This window comes from Acomys russatus, chromosome 12 (assembly GCF_903995435.1).
Source record: "Acomys russatus chromosome 12, mAcoRus1.1, whole genome shotgun sequence".
NCBI lineage: Eukaryota > Metazoa > Chordata > Mammalia > Rodentia > Muridae > Acomys > Acomys russatus.
This window is the reverse complement of record NC_067148.1, coordinates 52,476,312-52,496,907: the sequence shown is the minus strand read 5'-3', so window position 1 is coordinate 52,496,907 and position 20,596 is coordinate 52,476,312. Positions and strand designations below refer to the sequence as shown.

The 20,596-nt window shown below is 38.4% G+C and overlaps 1 protein-coding gene across 11 annotated transcripts in view; it reads right to left on the bottom strand.

Annotated features, from left to right (window-relative positions):
• Positions 1–20,596, bottom strand: part of Fer (FER tyrosine kinase) — a 302,445-nt gene that overhangs the window by 181,474 nt on the left and 100,375 nt on the right. For all 11 annotated transcript variants that reach the window (XR_007831493.1, XR_007831492.1, XR_007831494.1 and 8 more), the window contains 2 exons: positions 12,761–12,883; positions 5,806–5,995 (listed from right to left, as the gene is read on the bottom strand). Coding sequence is in view for 7 of the 11 variants with exons in the window: in XM_051154426.1 (XP_051010383.1) it covers positions 5,806–5,995; positions 12,761–12,883 (313 nt within the window). In the remaining 4 variants the exon portion in view is untranslated. The remainder of the gene's footprint in view (positions 1–5,805; positions 5,996–12,760; positions 12,884–20,596) is intronic.

Genomic DNA, 20,596 nt, shown 5'->3' with positions numbered 1-20,596 from the left:
CCTTTTTCTTAGAAACGTTGTTTAAATGACAACACAATCTAATAGAAGACTTTGTATGTCTCAAGTGCTAATGAAGCAAATTCTCTATCAAATAATTTCTTTGGGAACTTAAATATTTGAACTATGATATGTAAGTCTTCCCTCCAAAAGTAAGCATGTCTTTATAGAATAGCAAAGTTTGCAGTACTCTATAGCTACTTATCATTTAAATCTAAATTAAAATTGGTTTTCTACATGTTCAACAAAGAAATTTATAATGTGAAATTAATAACTAAATAGAAATAATGACACATTAAGTAAAACATATCATAAAACTGGTAAAAAATAAGACTGAAATTTCCCATTCAGTCACCATTAGTAACATTTTTTTAATCCTAACAAAGAGGAAATTAGAATAATTTTATAGAGACTATGTCTCCATAAATGTAACAATTATTTTCAATACTAAAATATTCCCAAGAATTTTAAAGATAACAGACGTTCATTTTGTTAAAAGCTAAAGAATTGGCCAGTAAATGCTTCTAGTGCCATACATTTATCTTTAATCAAATATATAATATCTATTATTCATTGCACATTCAATTTTCAGCTAAGAGAAGTGGTACTGAAACAAAATTTGGGGAGTTTGGGGAGTTTCTGTCTAGCTTTCTTTTGGGACTGGATAGCATCAAGCTATGCACCTGGCCTTGAACTTACACTTTCATCATTACAGTCTGTAGAATGCCTGTGAGTGGCAGCAAGTGCCACTGCACCCAGCCTAAAAGGGGACATTTTTTCAAACACATCCATGTTGTCCACTTTTCTAAGCAGTGATTATATTGTTAAATGAAGTAAGTTGACTGGTGCATTTTTCATCCTAAGGAATTGATTCTGGTGTCATGGCCTCTTCTTCTATTGAGGGATTCCAGCTTCTGTGTTAGGTTTTATGAACCACATTCCCACGTTAGCTGGTAGGGTCACGCGGTAAGCGTGTGACAGCGGTCACACAGGTGTCAGTGTGAAAGCCTCTGCTAGACACTTTATCAACGCTGAACACAATGAAACTTTCCTCCCCTGCAATGTGCCATGCCTTCGTTAAATGGCAACTGTATGACTTTCCCTTCCACCGTATTTTCACCTTGGAGACTCCTACAAAGTAATGGCTCAAGTGGCACAAGAGTAGTGCTGCCGTGCAGGGCACAGTCTACACACAGTTTCTGTGTGGTCTTAAGATCTTGTTACAAATTCTATTTTTCCTGGTTGTAATTTATATTTCATTGAATTTTACTGTCTTTAGCTACCTCAAACATTCTGTGGAATAAGCTGGGAGCAACTGCTGATTAACAGTGGCTACAAAAATAAATCAATACATACATAAATAAAAAGAAAAGTGCCTACAACAAGACGAAAGCCTTGCAATGAGACATTTCATATAGCCAGAGCTATCGGAGGTCTGACTAAGCACTGAAGACAAAAGCTGAGTCACCCAAAACTGTGGCATGCCTCCTGTGATCTTTAAACCCCTCCATGTCATCGTGCCACTGGGCTGCCTATCTTAGAAATAAATCTGAAGCTTTTGAGCACCAGCACTTTCACACATCCAGCCAGTCAGCTACTGGACTCTGTGAAAAACGAGATGGATAGAGAACATTCCCCAGTATTCTAATCCCAAGTCAAATTATCCAGCTGGCTTGACACACCATCACAGCTGTGCTGGGTTAGGGAAGTGGGAGAGAGGCAATATTCCGACAGATCAGCCAGGAAAGCCATAAGAAATGACACATTTAAATTAGCCTTTCATATTCCTAAGGAAAACAAAAGGCCAGAAGTTTTCTTGATATGGGTAGACAGACAACGCTTGTTTTATTCCCCATCTACTGAAAACTGTAAGCACTTGCACTAATTATCTCATCATCATAAAAGCATAGTATGACTTCTAAAATAGAAACAATTATGGTTTAATTCCAAAGTACAACTTTCTAAATTATAATGAGCAACCACTAAGTTAAAATGAGACCTCTAAATTGTATGCTGTCATCAAATGCTAAAAGGTACGTAGGCATTAATTTCTGTTGTTAAGTTAACCCACTAGTGAAAACTCTTAACAACCTGTGGTATAACCATATCTGTATAATCTCAATTTTTTTTTTTAAATACAAAGAAACCACAGAGTTTTCACTCCTAACATAGAGATCTGCCTAAAAATATTTCCGGTTAAATTAAGTTATATCATACAAGCACAAGTTTACAAGTGAAAGGTGACAGTAAACATTCATTGCATCATATAGGAGAAATGATCAAAAGGTCTAATCCTGTGTTTACTTAATCTTATTAGATATAATACAAGAATCAAGTCCTTGAAAACAAGATAAAAATAGCAGTCAAATTAATTACAATTAAATACTGTCTACATAACTACACACAAAGCCGGAACAGAAACGTCTCCCAGTGTTGTCATGATGATCTGGATACAGCTTGCTTTTGTCAGGCAAGCATAAGTGAACAAGCCGGGTCACACACTCTCAACTACACTGTCAATATGCTTCCAGTAATTCAGTGCACTTTAGTGTCCTTACATAGGATGGGGACTTCAGGCACAACTGTCAACACCAAGTCATATGACAGGTCAGACAGTTCACTGGCTAAACATGTAGCAGAACAAGACTTTATTACTGCTGCTGTTCAACTAAGAACACCTACTCGGTGTCTAAGGGAAGAGAAATAATGTTGTGGCTCAGTCTATCAAAGGGGTTTACATGAAATGTCAATTTGAGAAATATCAAAGTGAAGTCAATTCTCTTACAGGAGAGCTACACATTTCAGAAGAAGGAAGTCATTTTGAGGCTGCCATCAGTTCTAGACACACAGATCTGACATACAAGTTAACCCTTTCATCAAAAATCACTATATTTGGTCCAATGCTGTCATAAAATAAAACAAACAGGTAATTCCAGTGTGAAAAGGAAGTTTAATTCCTCAATTCAACAGATACTAAAATAAGGCTTATTATGTGACTGGATAGCTAATAAACACACTAAAGAACCGTGCTAAATAAATAAATAATATCTAATAAGTAAATAAATAGTAAAGCAGCAGCTTTGTGTTGACTGTTAGGAAAAGCTCAGAACTAAACAAAGTGAGACCACACAGCGTCACGCTCCTACCCCTGACTCAGGGGTGCACTGTTCTCATGTCAAGAGCAACAACGTAAGCACACAAACCTTCGGCTCACCGAGAGCTTGCCCTTTTCTTCTGCCCTTCCCATCTGTCCCACTGCCCTTTCCTACCCCAAATACTGCCTGTAATGTCTCCTACTGAACAGAAAGGAGGGAGGGAGGGAGAGGAGGAGGAGGTGGGAGGAAAATTCCTAGATACAAATAAGATACATAGATATAGGCAGGCACATAGACACAGATGATAGAGACAGGCAGACGACAGCTATGTTTGTATCTGGATCTGGCACATGAGTGAAAACACATGATGCCATCTCTTCCCCCACTGCTCCTTCTTGTCCTCCTGCCCTGTAGGCTCCTCTCAATAATATAGTCTAACTTATTTTTAAAATGTTATTCATAAAACACTGCTTAAGTAGTCATTTTGCGGGAAATTAAGCCTTATAGTTTTTACTATTCTCAACTAAATTGAAAATATACATTATAAATATTAATTTAAAAAGTTAAAGAATGCAGAAATTTCACTAATACAAGTGAGGAGCATTAACAATAAGAACTGTGCACCAGATATATTCCTTTTTCCTAAAATTACTGTAACACATTTAATCATCATCAGTCTGTGGAATAGCTTATGTAATTTATAAAACATTACTTTAAACTACAAGTAATATACAGTTTTTCCTTAGAAATCTCCACAAGTTTTCAATGAAAGTCTTACTAAAGTTTCATTTCCATTTGCTTTGGTTTGAAATGGAGTTTTGCCATGTGTTCCACGATGTCTTTAACTTGCCACCATCTTGCCTAAACCACACAAGTGCGGGAATATAGGTGTAATATCCACCACTTGTGGAAAATTTTTATTTTGAATTAAATATTTATTAAAGGCATTGCTTAAGAGACATTTATAACTACTATTTCAGTTACTGAAAATAAATTGATGACAATAAAACACACTATTTAAAATTAGCAAGGTAATATCATTGCTTATAAATCATCATATAAAAGGTGTAAGAAGAAGCTGATGGTGTCAAAAAGTGTTTGCATTCTTAAACTTTATTAACGATTTTCTATGAAATGCTGTTTATTCAATTTAGTGATAAACATATCTTCTCTTTGATAACAAGAATTAAACTCCAAAGGATCACAAATTCCTAAAATCTGAGTTTTTAAGTTATAGCTATCCACTGGGAAGAGCTGTTATCTGGCAACTTGGATAACTACTATGATAGTACCAGCATAAGCTATATGCACATTAAATTACTTAAAATTAATTATAAAGTATTATAATATAAGACGGTCAAACCATTAGTAATTAAGTAGCCAATTCCATATTCACATGCAGGCAAAGAAATATTACAAATCATAACCAAAGGAAAGATACAAGGTTTTCAAAAGCCAAGTGACAGAAATAAATGTGAATTCCTCTGAACGAATATGTATGTCCAATAGATATCAAGAATCATAAAGCAGAAGAAAGAATCCCATGGGCCTTTGCTATATGTGTTCAGATCCTGACAGGCAGGATGACACTGGAGAACAATCTACAATTTCAATGTGATGCATATCAGCAAATTCCAATTAAATACAAAAGCAGCAATGACTACAATAGTCAAGTACTGCAAATCCATTTCTATGTTATTGCAGTTTTAAATATGGCCTGTGGGGACATTTGAATTTATTCAGCACATTAGTTTTATTTTAACACATTATATTATTTATATAATTATACATTATTTATAAATTATATATCATATATAACACATATTTATTATTTAATATAACATAAATTGAAAAATTACTAAAATGTCAACTACAAATTCTTTATTTATAATTCCTCCATCTATGAAGTACATCAAGCTGTCCAGAGAAAACAAAAAAGATATACATCACGATTTTTCAAGTGTTTCACTCCGGAAACTTTGGGCTGAATAGTTTCCTCTGGTGATGTAAAGGGACTACTCTCTGCACAGTACTGCTTGGCAAGCTCTGGACAGTATCTACTGGTCAGTACAACACAAACTCCAGAGTTCTGCCAGATGCCCCAGTGAGCAAAACTACCTCCTAGTAATAATTACTCACACAGATGACAGATACATGAAATAAGACAGATGGGTGTGTAGACAAATATGTGGATGGACAGGTAGATATACTGATAAATACTAGGCATTAAACAGCCAATAAAACTTAAATTAAATCAATTTTAAGTTCATAAGTCTGAATAAATTAAGAATCAAAAGATTCTGAGGGAAATCAGTTTTAATAAGTACATCTCCAATCTAAGGCAAACAGGTTTCACAGTTCTTAAGAAGCAGTCAGGGAGAGCTGCTTCCTCCTTCCGTCTGAAACTGATACCCTACCTTCCTGCTGACTCCCAGGGATGAACACAGCTGCAGTCTGCCCTCCCAGTTCTGAAGGCAAGAGAAGAGCTTTCTGTCCTCTGACTACAGGTGCTTCCTCAAGTGCTCTGCAGGTGACCTGAGGTGACTGACAGCTAAGTCTGGTCCGCATTTACAAGTAAGTGTAATAGGACCTGCATGTCAACAGGAGCCATGGCCATTACAGCAGACCACAATCCGTTACAGCAGACCACAATTAGCTCTGCTCGCTCATTACCCAGACACTCCTCTCTCCGCGCCCTGGCTCCAGCGCTTACCATCGATGTGACTGACCGCGCATCTTCTTCGTAATTCACCACGGGAGGTGGTTCTTTCCCATCGTTTTCTTGTACTTTTTGCTCCAGTAATTCTTTCTGGGCTGCACACTTTGCCTCAGTGCATCTCAACTGCTGAACTGACTGTTTCAACTCTTCAAGTGCCTGTTTTTGGCCCAGAAGAAGCACAATGCTACAATAGAATAAAATAAATATACATTATTTCAACTCAACAAGTAAAAGCAGTAATGAAAATGTCTGTGTTATGTATCCATGTGTATGTCCGTGTGTGTGTGTGTGTGTGTTATGTCTGTGTGTGTGTGTCTGCATGTTATATGTCTGTGTTATATGCACATGTGTGTGCAGATTATGCTTTTGCAAGCTTTCATTTTTCTTCTCAGCATGCTTTTAGAATCATAAAAACATGAGAACAGATTTTAACAGCAATGCTTGCTGGATACTTGAATTAATAAAATGAAAATAAGTCACTCAAGACATTTTCAAGTAAATTATGATTTATGGCACTTATTTTCTTCTATACATAAGCCATCTTACCTCACCAGGAGCTAGGCTTATGAATGTAGGCCCTAAACTGATAGAAAAAAATTACAAAATAAAAATAGTGAATTATTTTCAAATCTCAAGAATTGTATACTTAAGGTATGATGTGTGTGTGTGGAGTAAAAGTAATAAAATTAAGATGACGGTCTCAATGCACTCACGGAGCTGTGTACACACATGTGAGCTGGGTGTTTTGATGAGGGATCGCTAACATGGCAGGGTCAGGCTTGACTGCGACTGAGGGAACCTAAGTCTACAAATCTTTCTATTATAACCAACATGGAGAAACAGATTTTCCCATGTTTCCTTTAGAGAGTTGTCCCTTGGGGCTCCCCGCAATGGGAATTTCAAAGTAATTTCCCCACAGTAAGGCCACCAGGAAAAAAACAAAACAAAAAACAAAACCACAAAGTGCTGGCAGGAATGTCTTTACAGTATATGATACTAATATCTTCAAAAAAAGGGCACCATGCACTATGGTAAATTATTAACAGATAAGAAACAACAGAGTGAAATCAGGGAAGGCTTCAAGGATAGAGAGTGAGGCTCAGAATCTGATTTGAATAAACACAGACGGCCACAGTAAGTCACTGAGTTGTGTGTCCACTGACAACTGAATAAATACAGAGGACCACAGTAAGTCACTGAGTTGTGTGTCCACTGACAACTGAATAAACACAAAGGACCACAGTAAGTCACTGAGTTGTGTGTCCACTGACAACTGAATAAACACAGAGGACCACAGTAAGTCACTAGAGTTGTGTGTCCACTGACAACTGAATAAACACAGAGGACCACAGTAAGTCACTGAGTTGTGTGTCCACTGACAACTGAATAAACACAGAGGACCACAGTAAGTCACTGAGTTGTGTGTCCACTGACAACTGAATAAACACAGAGGACCACAGTAAGTCACTGAGTTGTGTGTCCACTGACAACTGATGTTTTGAGAACTCAGCTCCAGTCTAACTGAGCAGGCCACGGTAAGGAATGCTGGTCTCAAACACAGTTCAAGGAATTTCAGGGAACAACATGAAGTGGGGAGAGAGAACTTATGATGGAGAGCATTTGTAAAGATCTAGACATGCCCAGAAGACAGACTGCTCTGAACAGGAGAGTTTAAACAGTGACAATCCCCATGCACATCATCCTCTTTCAAGATCTGTACTGAGTTCTTAGTAAATTCATGCTGGCTTGGTATTAGTTGGTAATTGCTTTTATTTTTTTCCAATAAATTGGTACTTTTAATTCTCTGAAAATCTATTCAGAGAATGTTTATTTTAAGATAATCATTTTTGTTAAAAAAAAAAAAAAAAAAGAGGACACCCTAGAAAAGATTAAATCTACTTACACATTTTAAACTGGGGGGGTGGGTCTTCTTAACACACACCAAAAGCAAAGTACCACAGAATCACAACTGTGACAACAGTAAAAGAAATGATGCTACATATATCAGGTCATCATTTTCACACACATCCGATTATTCAAAGAATGATTTATCACATGCATGAAATATTAAAAACAATATTCTAAAAGAATTGTTACCAATAGTCTTACATAAAAGCTAACAGAAAAATGTAAAAGAAAATAACCAGAAAAAAGGATAACTGCACAGAGCAAGAGGAAGGGAAATAAGCTTTGCAATAATGAACAGGAAACTATATATAAAGAATAAGAGTTGCAAAATGTAAATGTTAACCAAATAGCCAAATAAAAATCTTTAACTGTGTATTTACAGGAACAAACTCACAGAGACTGTGGGAACACACACTGGGCCTAGACACACTCAAGCCAGACGGGGGCGGGAGGGATGGGAGGTGGGCTCTGGCTCACACCTGACTAAGAAGCTATCTGCAGTTGATACCCATTTGCAAAGGAAAAATTACTTTTCACCAATAAAATCTCACTGAGTATACTAATGACACTCCAGGGTAGGGCCAACACAAAACAAACACAATGGTATTTTTGTAGAAGAAGACAGTAAAATAACAGTAAGAATCTCAGGAAAAGTCCTATTATTAACTACCTAAAAAACTATAATGCACTTAAGTCTATGTGTTTTCAGAGCCGGCAATCCAAGGTCCTACCTAATCCAGGAATAAGCTTTTTCAATTTTCATTCAGAAAGCTGCAAATATTAGAAAGTTAGAGGCACATATTAAATCCAAAGATTTAATTTCAGACCCTACTGTATGTTGATAGGACAAATAATTCCATTAAGTAAAAATCTATTAGGATTCTATTATTTAGAAATAACTCAGAAATATGAACATAACAAAAAAAATTTAGTATTTTTGAAGAAATATAATTTTATCATTTTTATTATCTTCATGTAGCAATGATTATGAAGATAATGAAGTATTACAAAAACAAAGATAATGATTTTTCTTAAAAAACAAAACAAAACTCACTATATTGCCCAGGTTGGACATGTATGACCACACCTAGCCTTAAAAATAATTGTAAGCTCATGTTCTAAACTAGAGCACAAATTATTCAAATTATTCTCATTACATATGTGCATTTAAATACAGATAGATATTTATATCTATATGTAAATAAATGATAAATAGAAATGTACCAGCACATTCTAAGGACAAGCCCAGTAAATATTAAGGGAAAAACCACAAATGTATCATTATGGAATCCCATTCAGAACATTGGCTTAGTAAATTATTTTAATATATAAATATGAACACAAAATTCAATCCACTAATTTCTTAATAAGTTAGCACTACTGTTCTGTCATATAAATGTACTTCATATTTTAGTTTTCATATTATGCCCTGAAGCTAACAATAAGAATTCAGGGAAACTAAGGTTACAGGATCAGGTTCACTAGGACTCACCCTGAAAACCTGGCCGTACTAACTCTTCTAAAAATTCTATAAGCCTGCAAGGCCTCCGCAGGAGGATGAAGTCCGAGGCCAGCCCCAGCCCTGCCTGTGGGTACCTCTGCTCCAGGCTGCCCTGCCTGGTCGGGCCTCAGCTACAGGGCTGGCATGAACCATGTACCTCCCGCAGGCTGAGCAGTCAGAGCCTGAAGCCCACGGCCAAACGTCCCAGCTCGACCGAGCAGCCAGCCTGCGGCCATTAACGGCACACGCCCTCACGCACGTGTGAGGCAGCACCGCGAACTGAAGGTGATGAAATTTTCAAAGAAAAAAAAACAGAATAGGAGGGGTACCAATGAGGAAAGAAGAAACACTGAGCAGAAAAACCTGTGAGACGTGATTAAGAGACGCAGAAAGAAAGCGGCCAAATTTCGCTGCCCAATTATAGGCCACGGCTAGTCTTTGAGATTCTTACTTCTACAGTAATGGGACAAAGGCTGGATATATGTGAGTTGAAAACTAAGTGGTAATTCAGAAAAGGAGTGAGAATTACTACTAAGATGAGTTCAAACTCAAAGACAGAAGGCAAAGAGTGAGCAGGAGGCAGCGAGAAGAAAGAAGGGTTTCCGCAGCGGCAGGAGGTACTACAGCTGAGCGACACTACAGCACTGCCGGCAGGTGTCGGCCCTGAGTACCGGACCCAGCACTTCAGAGACAGACAGGGAAGACTGGAGGTTTTGGAGTCAGTACTTAGAAAGAGAGCCTAATGACCCAGTTGGGAGGAAAAGGTAATATACAGCATACAAAATAACACAAAGTTTCCGGGAAAGTAAAAGATGGCAATACTTTACAAAACCACAAGAAACAGGCTTAGAATAAGTACGTTCTACTGTAAAAAGTCAGCACTGAGGATGTGTACTAAGGGGGAAAGTGAGTAAATTCAGACATCTAGTTCCCCAAAATAAGGACAAAGTCATTTAATGCTTTACATTCCCCCCCCACCGTGGTACATAAGTTCACTTGCTGACTACAATAAAGAGAGGTCAGAAATTTGACAGAAGCAGGGAATATTTGAGAAGTTATCACAAAAAATAGGAGCAAGAGTAGATCAGAGAGATCTAACACATCACAAAATCCTTGAGAGCCTTGAGAGCTCAAAGCGGTTGTGATGGTATGAGAGCAGGAAACACACTACAGTCAGGACTAGAGAAAGCACGCCAACATAGAGTGATTTCACAACTATTAGTATAAAGAGCGAGGCACAGGATGAGCAGAGGGTGCGGCTCTTAAAGGACCCTCCATGCAAACATCAGAACTTAAGTTCCAATCCTAAACACCCACGTAAAAGCCAGGTGTGTTGGTGAGCATCCATAACCTCAGACCTAGGTGGGGCGCAGGGAGTCACACAGATTCCTGGAGCTCATTTGTCAGCCCAAAGTAATGGGCTCAGGGATTCAGTGAAGGAGTCTGACTCAAATGAAAAAAAAAAAGAAAGGGAAAAAAATCCAGGATACTCCAGTGGGGGGGGGGGGGGTTAGGTTAGGAAGATGGCTCAATTTGTAGACTCCTTGAACCCAAGCATGAGGTCTTGAGTTCAATGCCCAGCATTCACAAAAATAGGTTATTGCCAGTGCTCTTGGTTGCCCCACTGAAACGTGACAATGTGACCGTGTTGCTAAGGACACACATACTTGGATCATAGAACATGGAGAAATCAGTCTGGTACTGGCCTGTGTCCTTCCTGCTGTCTAGCTTGCCTAGTGCAGCATGATACTTTGCAGGCTGTTGGAGGAGAAAAGCTATCAGCAGTCTGACACAGCTTTGTGAACCTTGTAAACTACATAATGACCGATCTGACAAGATACACCTTTGTGTGCAATGGCGGCATGAACGTATGGGGTGACCAACAACTCTAACTGCACATAATACCTGTCCTACACGAGGGCACTCGGGCCTGGTGCTGTAACTAAGAACAAGAACCTGTGGCTGACAAGGTCACAGGCACTACTGCCCATGAGTCTACTAAATAAATACGTAGCCTAATAGACAAGCATAGCTCTTCTTTATGCAGGGCATCTTGCTAACACGGAGACTAACAACCAGCCAAAGAGCAGAGCTCATGTGAGCATGGAATGCTCAGTCCTCAAGGGGACAGGTAGATCACACGCTTCCTCCACAAGGCTAGAGAACACTGTAGAAGAGGGAGTGGAAATACTGTAAGTCAGGCGCCGGGAACGACTGCTGCAGAGCAATGGCCTTTGGACACTCGTGCCCTGCAGCAGCTGTGGCTGCACAGGATCAGGCCAGTCACTATCCAGCACGGAGAAGGAAGGCTGTACGCCTCATCAAGGAAAAGCTGGCAATGATGGCTGCTGAGGAAGGAGGAAGAAGTCTTCTTCAGCAGGTGCTGGGCTGTCGCAGGGTGGCACCCCACAGCGTTGAGCACACTGGCAGCAGGGATTGAGTGGGTGGCAGGGGAGGAGGAGAACAACAGGGACATGTAGTCAGGAGGGCATGAGGTGGTGTGGAGGGGTCCGAGAGGAGGCCACGGTGTTGGTGTGATCTCAGTACCCTGTGTCCATGCATGTGAGTGCTAGAGAACAAATGATAGCACAGCCCTAACCCCAGCATGCAAGCACCTGTAACCCACTGCTGAGGGACAAGAGAATCCCTGGGGTTTGCTAGTCAAATCAGCAAGGGACAGCCCAATGAGAGGCCCTGCCTCTAAAAATAAGGCAGAGAGCAAATGAGGAAAACAGCTGACATTGAACTCTGGCCTCCACACACATGCACACACTCTTGTCCCTGCACACATGAGCAAGGACATACATCTACCCAAAAAAAAAAAAAAAAACAAACAAAACAAAAAACAAAAAAAAAAGATAGAAACGTACTAAGATAAGTAAAATCTGGAGACCCAGAAAAATATTTTCAAGTTAGAAATCAGTAATACAAACACCAGGAAAGCAAAAATAGCAAAGTAAATCTGAAGCTGATTTTTATATGCAAAGTATATTAGTGTGATATAATTAGTTTATTTGATTGCCTTTTAATATAACACCAGCCAATTTCTAGATAATACTTCTCTCTCTCCCTTTTTACAAAGGGATTTCCAGTATGTCTCATTAAAAAAGAAAAAAAGACGTTGAGAAACAAGGCAGCTTTTAACAAAAGATTCATGAGATAGTTCAAACTGATAAAACACTAAGACATCTGATGGTGGCATTATATTTACACAGACAGGGCCAGTTTTCTATGACATATCTGTCTTAGTCAGGGCTTCTAATGTGGTGATGAAACACTATGAATTAAATCAATCTGGGCAAGAAAGGGTTTCTTTTGCTTACATTCCAAACAACTCTAGCTTGCTCCACACTAACCATTAGACATGACATTTTACAAAACTACAGAAACAGTTTTCCAGAGTCATATGGAATTCCATCATTTTAACATGAAAACTTCCATTTCTGGAAATGCCATGCCCATACTAGTGTGTAGCAAGTATCTCTGTAAAAAATGCACCAATTAAACTATATTCTTTCAGACAGCTTTTCTATTACTCACTCAGACTTCTTTTCATAGGTCTCAGAAGATTCTTCAATCCTCTTCTCCAGCTCCAGGACAGCCTCCTCCTTCTTTAGGAGAACCTGCTGTGTCTGTGCAAGCTCGTCTGCTAAGGTCTTCAACCTGGAGGCACGGGGCATCAACTATCAGTCAACACATTGCATCAACCCAAACACCGCACAAGCATCTGAAGCTGCAAAGCCCAACGCAGCAGCGACTTCAATGTAATCTAAGGTGAAATTTCAGTTCCTTGGTTGCATTAGCCATGTTTCAAATGCTAAACTGAAATGTGGATGCTTTACTTTTTATTTGGCGGCACAGAAAACATTTCCGTTTTCAAAGAGAGCATTCAGGAGACTAGACATAACTGTCAGTGTAAGGGTCAATGGAGTGTGCGTGAAGCACATGGCTATGAATAAAGGCTGTGAGCCTGGGCAGGAGAACTAGTGCTCCTGGGATGTGTTTGTCTACAGTCTTATTTCTTTGGAGACAGGGTTTCTCTGTGTAGACCTGACTAGCCTTGAACTCACTCTGTAGATTAGACTTGCCTCAGACTCAGAGACCTGCCTGCCTCTTAGGGATTAAAGTACAACACACCCTGCCAGTCTTATTTCTTAAAATGGAAAAAAATGTTAATCGAAAGTCATAAAGATAAAAAGAACTAAAGAAGTGAGTATTTATCATGTCCCAGGCAAAGTATGCTTTTGTAAAAAGATCACACTTTTTGTTTTCAGATAAACATATAGCTGCATTCTGGCTTTGCTCATTTATGTGAGACTCAGACAATTCTTCAGCTTACATCATGTATTTTTTATCTATAATTCTAGAACTTAAAAAAAAATACTGCTTCATTATCATTGTTTTTAGAGAAAGCTGATGTAATGCACTTCATATATTGTAAATTAACTGCATTTTGGTAGGCTAAGTGGTAATCAGTATGTTTTGCATGTATTACCTTATTTCTGCTTTATAACAGTCCTCTATGATAAATATCATTACATTTATTTATAGAAAAGAAAATGAGACTCAGTACTTTGGCAGTTTAAATTGATGATGAACCACTTCTATGTTCACATATTATTCTGAGTTAGAAGTAGCCTCTGTATTAGATTCAAAAATAATTTAATACACAAAATTAATATGTATTCATGGTCCAAATGATTTTATGGCTGCATAAAATGGATTCAGTCCTTATGCAAATATTTCTCTCTCTCTCTCTCTCTCTCTCTCTCTCTCTCTCTCTCTCTCTCTCTCTCTCTCTCTCACACACACACACACACACACACACACACACACACACACACACTTATTATATCATATTAAAACTTATCTCCAGACTTTCAGAACAAGACGTTGAGGGAGATTTGAGTAGGAAGAGGGAGAAACAATGAGTAAACATCTCTTGGAAAGATGTGCTTGCCTCTGGTAGGTAACCATGACTACCTACACTCTGGTAGGTAACCATGACTACCTACACTCTTGTGGGTAACTTGTTCCCACAGTTCCTTGTTGAACAGTGGTTCTCAACCTTCCTAACGCTGCGACCCTTTGATACAGTTCCTCATGTTGTCACGACCCTTAACCATAACATTATTTTCATTGCTACTTGATCACTATAATTTTGCTGTTATGAATTCTATTGTAAATATCTGATAAGCAGATAGTCTTGGGCAACAACTGTGAAAGGGCAGCTCGACCCACAAAGTGGCTGCAACATAAAACAGAATTCCTAAAACAAACTCAGATTCTTGAGTCACTGTGCTTGCTTGGGCTGACTCCTAGTGTGTGGAGTGTGTGCCATACTTCTATTCTCACTTTTAATAAAGCTATGCTACTCGTCCATATCTTTTCTAATTCATTGTTCAAGAAACAAAGAACCTAGATTCCATGTCATAGGACAAACTAGACCCCCAGTAACAACACAAAGTCCAAAGAATACAAAGAAAACATCAAATGATCTCAGTCTATAGAAATGCAGTTTTATTTAAAGTAAAGGAGATAAATTAAGATAATTGCAGTGCAAGTTACAAGCCAAAGCCCCTGACTGCAGAAAATCTCTTACAAAGAAGGGAATCCACTTTTTTAAAGTAAAAACAGCACAAGTAGAGGTTCATCCAGAAAAACTTGGGGATCTGCAAGGTCAGACTATGGAAGAGACTCCTCACATGACTGCATGAACAACATTGGGGCAGCAATGAAGAAAGCATATTTCAAGGAAAGGAGAGACGTATCACTCTAGTAATCAAGGGAAACAGGAAAAACAAGCAGCACGAAGAAGGGAGCTCAAAGAACAAGCATCCCCCAGCTCCCACCAGAGCTGCCCAGCAGAGGCAGTCAGGAGAACCCATGGCCTTACAGGCTGCAGCCCTAACAGGGGACAAACCTACACCTCCCACAAGGCTTAACACTGTCTCAAAATGACTCCTGCATGACAGGATAGCATTTGAAAAGACGTCTAAACCACTGCATGGAGTACCATCTCAGAGTGTGGCAATGAGGTGCCACCTAGAGAAGGCTCCTAACCTTAGAAACCAAACTACTCAGGGCATCAGAATGCTTATGAAATCACAAGTCAGGGTTCCTGGGGCCACGCTGCCAATGTGGCAGGGACAAGTCATAGTTGTAAAGGGACAAATCTAACAAAAGGTTTAAACAACAGAGAGTGAGTGAGAACCTTAGAGGGAATGTCAGGCAGGTGTCTGCCCTCAAAAGAAGCGCCAGCAACTGCCTGTGCTTCAGCATGGGTGCCTCCGCGCTCCAGGCTCTTCCCCACATTTTCCCCTAACAGACTGAGTGTCTTTGGTTTTATGTTGAGGTCTTTAAACCTCTTGGACTTGAGTTTTGTGTATGGTGATAAATTTCAGTCTCCTTGAATTCTTCTACATGTCGACATCTTGTTAGACCAGCACCATTTGTTGAAGATGCTATCCTTTTTCCATTGAATAGATTTGGCTTCCTTGTCAAAAATTAAGTGGCCATATGTGTGTGGATTTATTTCTGGGTCTTCGATTTGATTCCACTGATCAACCAACCTATTGCTATGCCAGTACCATGCTGTTTTAATTACTGTTGCTCTATAGTTCAGCTTGAGATCAATTATGGGGATTCCTCCAGAGGATCTTTTATTGTACAGAATTGTTTTAGCTATTCTGGATTTTTTGTTTTTCCATATGAAGTTGAGAATTGATATTTCAATGTCTTTAAAAAATTATGTAGGTATTTTGATAGGGATTGCATTGAATCTGTTAATTGCTTTTGGTAAGATGGCCATTTTTATTATGCTAATTCTCCCGACCCACAAAAAAGGTAGATCTTTCCATCTTCTGATGTCATCTTCAACCTCCTTCTTCAGAGATCCTGTGTGGATCCCCTTGATCTCCTTTTGTTGTCTTACTGCTCTGGCTAGAACTTCAAGAACTATATTGAAGAGATGTGGAGAAAGTGGGCAGCTTTGCCTGGTCCTGATTTTAGAGGAATTTCCTTGATTATCTCTCCATTTAATTTGATGTTGGCTATTGGCTTGCTGTATATAGCCTTGTATCCCTGATCTCTCTAAAAGTTTAAACATGAATAGGTGTTGGATTTTGTCAAATGCTTTTTCTGCATCCAAGGAGATGATCATGTGGTTTTCTTCTTTCAGTTTGTTGATGTGGTGGATTACATTGATGGATTTCCATATATTAAACCATCCCTGCATGCCTGGAATGAAGCCTACCTGGTCATGGTGAATGGTATCTTGGACTTGTATTCAGTTTGCAAGTATTTTTACATCAATGTTCATAGGAAAAATTGGTCTGAAATTCTCTTTTTTTGTTGGGTCTCTGTGAGGTTTAGGTATCAAAGTGACTGTGGCCTCATAGAATGAATTTGGTAATGTTCCATCCATTTCTATGTTTTGGAGTAGTTTGAAGAGTATCAGTGTTAGCTCTTCTTTGAAGGTCTGGTAGAATTCTGCACTGAAACCATATGGCCCTGGGCGTTTTTTGGTTGGGAGACTATTAATGACTACTTTTATTTCTGTAGGAGAAATAGGACTATTTAATTTGTTTATCTGATCTTGATTCAATTTTGGCAAGTGGAATCAATCATGACAATTGTCTATTTCCCTTAGATTTTCAAATTGAAGTAGGATCTTATGACTCTTTGTATTTCTCCAGTTTCTGTTGTTATGTGCCCCCTTTAATTTCTGATTTTGTTGATTTGGATAGTGTCTCTCTGCCTTTTAATTAGTTTGGTTAACAGTTTGTCTATCTTGTTGATTTTCTCAAAGAACCAGCTCCTTGTTTTGTTGATTCTTTGAATTGTTCTCGTTGTTTCTAATTTGTTGATTTCAGCCCTGAGTTTGATTATTTCCAGAAGTCTACTCCTCTTGGATGTTTATGCTCCCCCCCCCCCCCCTGCAAGGGCTTCCAGATGTATCATTAAGTTGCTTATATGGGATGTTTCCAATTTCTTTATAAAGTCACTTAGTGCTATGAACTTTCCTCTTAGCACTGCTTTCAATGTGTCCCACAAATTTGGGTATGTTGTTCCTTCATTTTCATTGAATTTCAGAAAGTCTTTAATTTCTTTCTAATTTCTTCCCTGATTCAGTGTCATTAAGTAGAGAGCTGTTTAGTTTCCGTGTGTGTAGGCTTTTGTTATTTCTGTTGTTGTTGAAGTATAGTTTTAGATCATGGTGATCTGATAGGATACAAGATATTATTTCACTCTCCTTGTTTCTGTTGAGGCTTGCTTTGTGACCTACTATATGATCAATTTTGGAAAAGGTTCCATGCGGTGCTGAGAAGAAGGTATAATCCTTTGTGTTTGGGTGAAAAGTTCTGTAGATATCTGTTAGATCCATTTGATTCATGGCACTGGTTGGTGTCACTATTTCTCAGTTTAGTTTCTGTTTCAATGACCTTTCCTTTCGTGAAAGTGGGGTGTTGAAGTCTCCCACTATTAATGTGTGGGGATTAATGTGTGGTTTAAGCTTTACTAATAGTTCTTTTACAAATGTGGGTGCCCTTGTATTGGGAGCGTAGATATTTAGAATCATGATGTCATCTGTGTTGACTTTACCTTTGATGAATATGAAGTGTTCTTCCTCATCTCTTTTGATTAATTTTGGTTGAAAGTCTATTTTATTAGATATTAAAATGGCTATACCAACTTGCTTCTTGTGTTCATTTGCTTGGAATATCTTTTTCCAACCTTTTACCCTGAGGTAATGTCTATCCTTATGGCTGAGATATGTTTCTTGAATGCAGAAGAATGTTGGGTCTTCTTTAGTTAGTCTGTGTCTTTTTACTGGAGAATTGAGACTATTGATGTTAAGATATATTAATGACCACTGACTGTTAAGTCCTTTGATTTTGATGTTGGCTGCAGTAGAGTGTTTGTGTGGTTGTGTTTTTGCGATGGTGTAGTTATCTATTTCCCATGTAGTTTTGGTTATAGCTTGTCACTTTGGGTTGGAGGTTTCCTTCTAGTAACTTCTGTAAGGCCAGATTTGTGGATAGGTACTGTTTGAATTTGTTTTTTTTCATGGAGTATCTTGTTGTCTCCATCAATAGTTATTGATAGTTTCACTGGGTATAGTAGTTTGGTCTGGCATCTGTGGTCTCTTAAGAGTTTGCAGGACCTCTGTCCAGGCCCTTCTGGCTTTTATGGTCTCTGATGAGAAGTTGGGTGTATTTCTGATAGGTTTGCCATTATTGTTACTTGGCCCTTTTCCATTGCCACTTTTAATTAATTTTTCTTTGTTCTGTATATTTTGTGTTTTGATTATTATGTGGCGGGAAGATTTTCTTTTCTGATCTATTCTATTTAGTGTTCTGTAGACCTCTTGTATGTTTATATACATCTCCTTCTTTCAATTGGAGAAACTTTTTCTTCTATGATTTTTTTGAAAATATTTTCTGCGCCTTGGAGTCGGGTGTCTTCTCTTTCCTCAATGCCTATTATCCTCAGGTTTTGTCTTTTCATGGTGTCCTTGATTTCTTGGATGTTTTGTGTCAAGAATTTTTCAGATTTAGCATTTCCTTTGATGGTTGCTTCAAGCTCTATGATTGTCTCTTCTAGTCCTGATATTCATTCCTCAGTCTCTTGCATTCTGTTAGAGAAGCTCCTTTCTGTTGCTTGTTTTCTTCTCTAAGTTCTCTCATTCCTGAAATCAGATGGACCTAACAGAGCCCTATACTTGTTCCAGCCCAACACAGAGAGTGTACATTCTACTCAGCAGCATGTGGAAGCTTCTCTGTAACAGAGAACATGCCAGAACACAAAGAGAGCCTAGCCAGGCATGGTGGCGTACGCTTTTAATCCCAGCACTCAGGAGGCAGAAACAGGTGGATCACTATGAGTTCGAGGCCAGCCTGCTCTACAAAGCGAGTCCAGAACAGCCACGGCTATACAGAAAGACCCTGTCTCGGAAAAGAAAGAAAGAAAGAAAGAAAGAAAGAAAGAAAGAAAGAAAGAAAGAAAGAAAGAAAGAAAAAGAAAACCTTAACACACACAGAAAAGCTGAAACAATTACATGTATCACATTTGACCATTATCCAATGAAACTCAAAATCAACATCAAACAAATTTCTAGTAAGTGTATAAACTTGTGGGGATTAAACAACTCATTACTGAATGAAGATGGATCAAAGGAGAAGCAAAAATATTCCTAAAATTAAATGAGAATAAAAACAACAAAACCAAACCTCTGGGATACTTTAAAAGCAGATCTAAGAGGCAAGTTTGTATCCCTAAGTACCTACATTAAAAAATCAGAAGAAGCACTAATGAATGACTTCCTGATGCAAAGCCAGAATTTGGAAAATCAAATAAATACAAACCAAACCCAAGCCCAGTGGACAGTAAGAAATTGTAAAAATCAAACAACTTAATAAAATAAAAACAAGGACAATAACACAAAGAATCAATGAATCTTTGAGGAGATAAATAAGATTGACAGACTGTTGGCCCAACTAACCAAAGAAAAAAGAAGACCCACATTAACCAAATCAGAAATGAACAGAGAAACATTACAACAAACACCAATGAAATTCAGAATATTATAGGAGAATACTTTAAAAACCTGTACTCTATTCATTTGGAAAATCTAAACAAAACGTGTGAATTTAATTTCTCAGAACTGCCAAAGTTAGGCCAAGAAGAGACGGACAAGCAACACAGATCCATAACAAAGGAGACTTGAAATAGTCATAAAAGCCTTCTACAGAAAGACCAGGCCAGATGGACTCACAGGAGAATTCTACCAGGCTTTTATAGAACCGCAGCCAGCCCTTCTTAAACTCTTCAAAACAGAAGAAACAGAAGGAGCATTCCCCAACTAGTTCTCTGAAGGCAGCACCCCTCCCATACCCAAACCAAGAAAAGAAGCAGCACAGAAGCAAAACCACAGACTGATACCGATTATAAACAGATGCAAAACTCAATAAAATACTTGTAACCTAAATACAAGCACACATCAAGAAGAGTATCCACCACGATCAAGTTAACTTTATCCTTGAAATTCAAGGTTGGTTCAACATACTTAAATCATTTAACAAAATAAATCCTATAAATATACATAAGGACAAAAATCACATGATCATCTCAAGAGATACAAGAAAGACACATTCAATTTCATAAAAATCAGATGGCTATCATCTGTCAAGGTCCCTTTGAAAAACATACCATATTTTCATGACCAAAGTCCTAGACAGAGTAGGACTGAAGGGAACATGCTCAACAGAATAGACGCTGTATATAACAATCCAACCACTCATGTTATCCTAAATTGGGCAAAACTCAAAGCAATCTCATTAAAATCAGAAATGAGACAGGGCTGCCCATTACCTC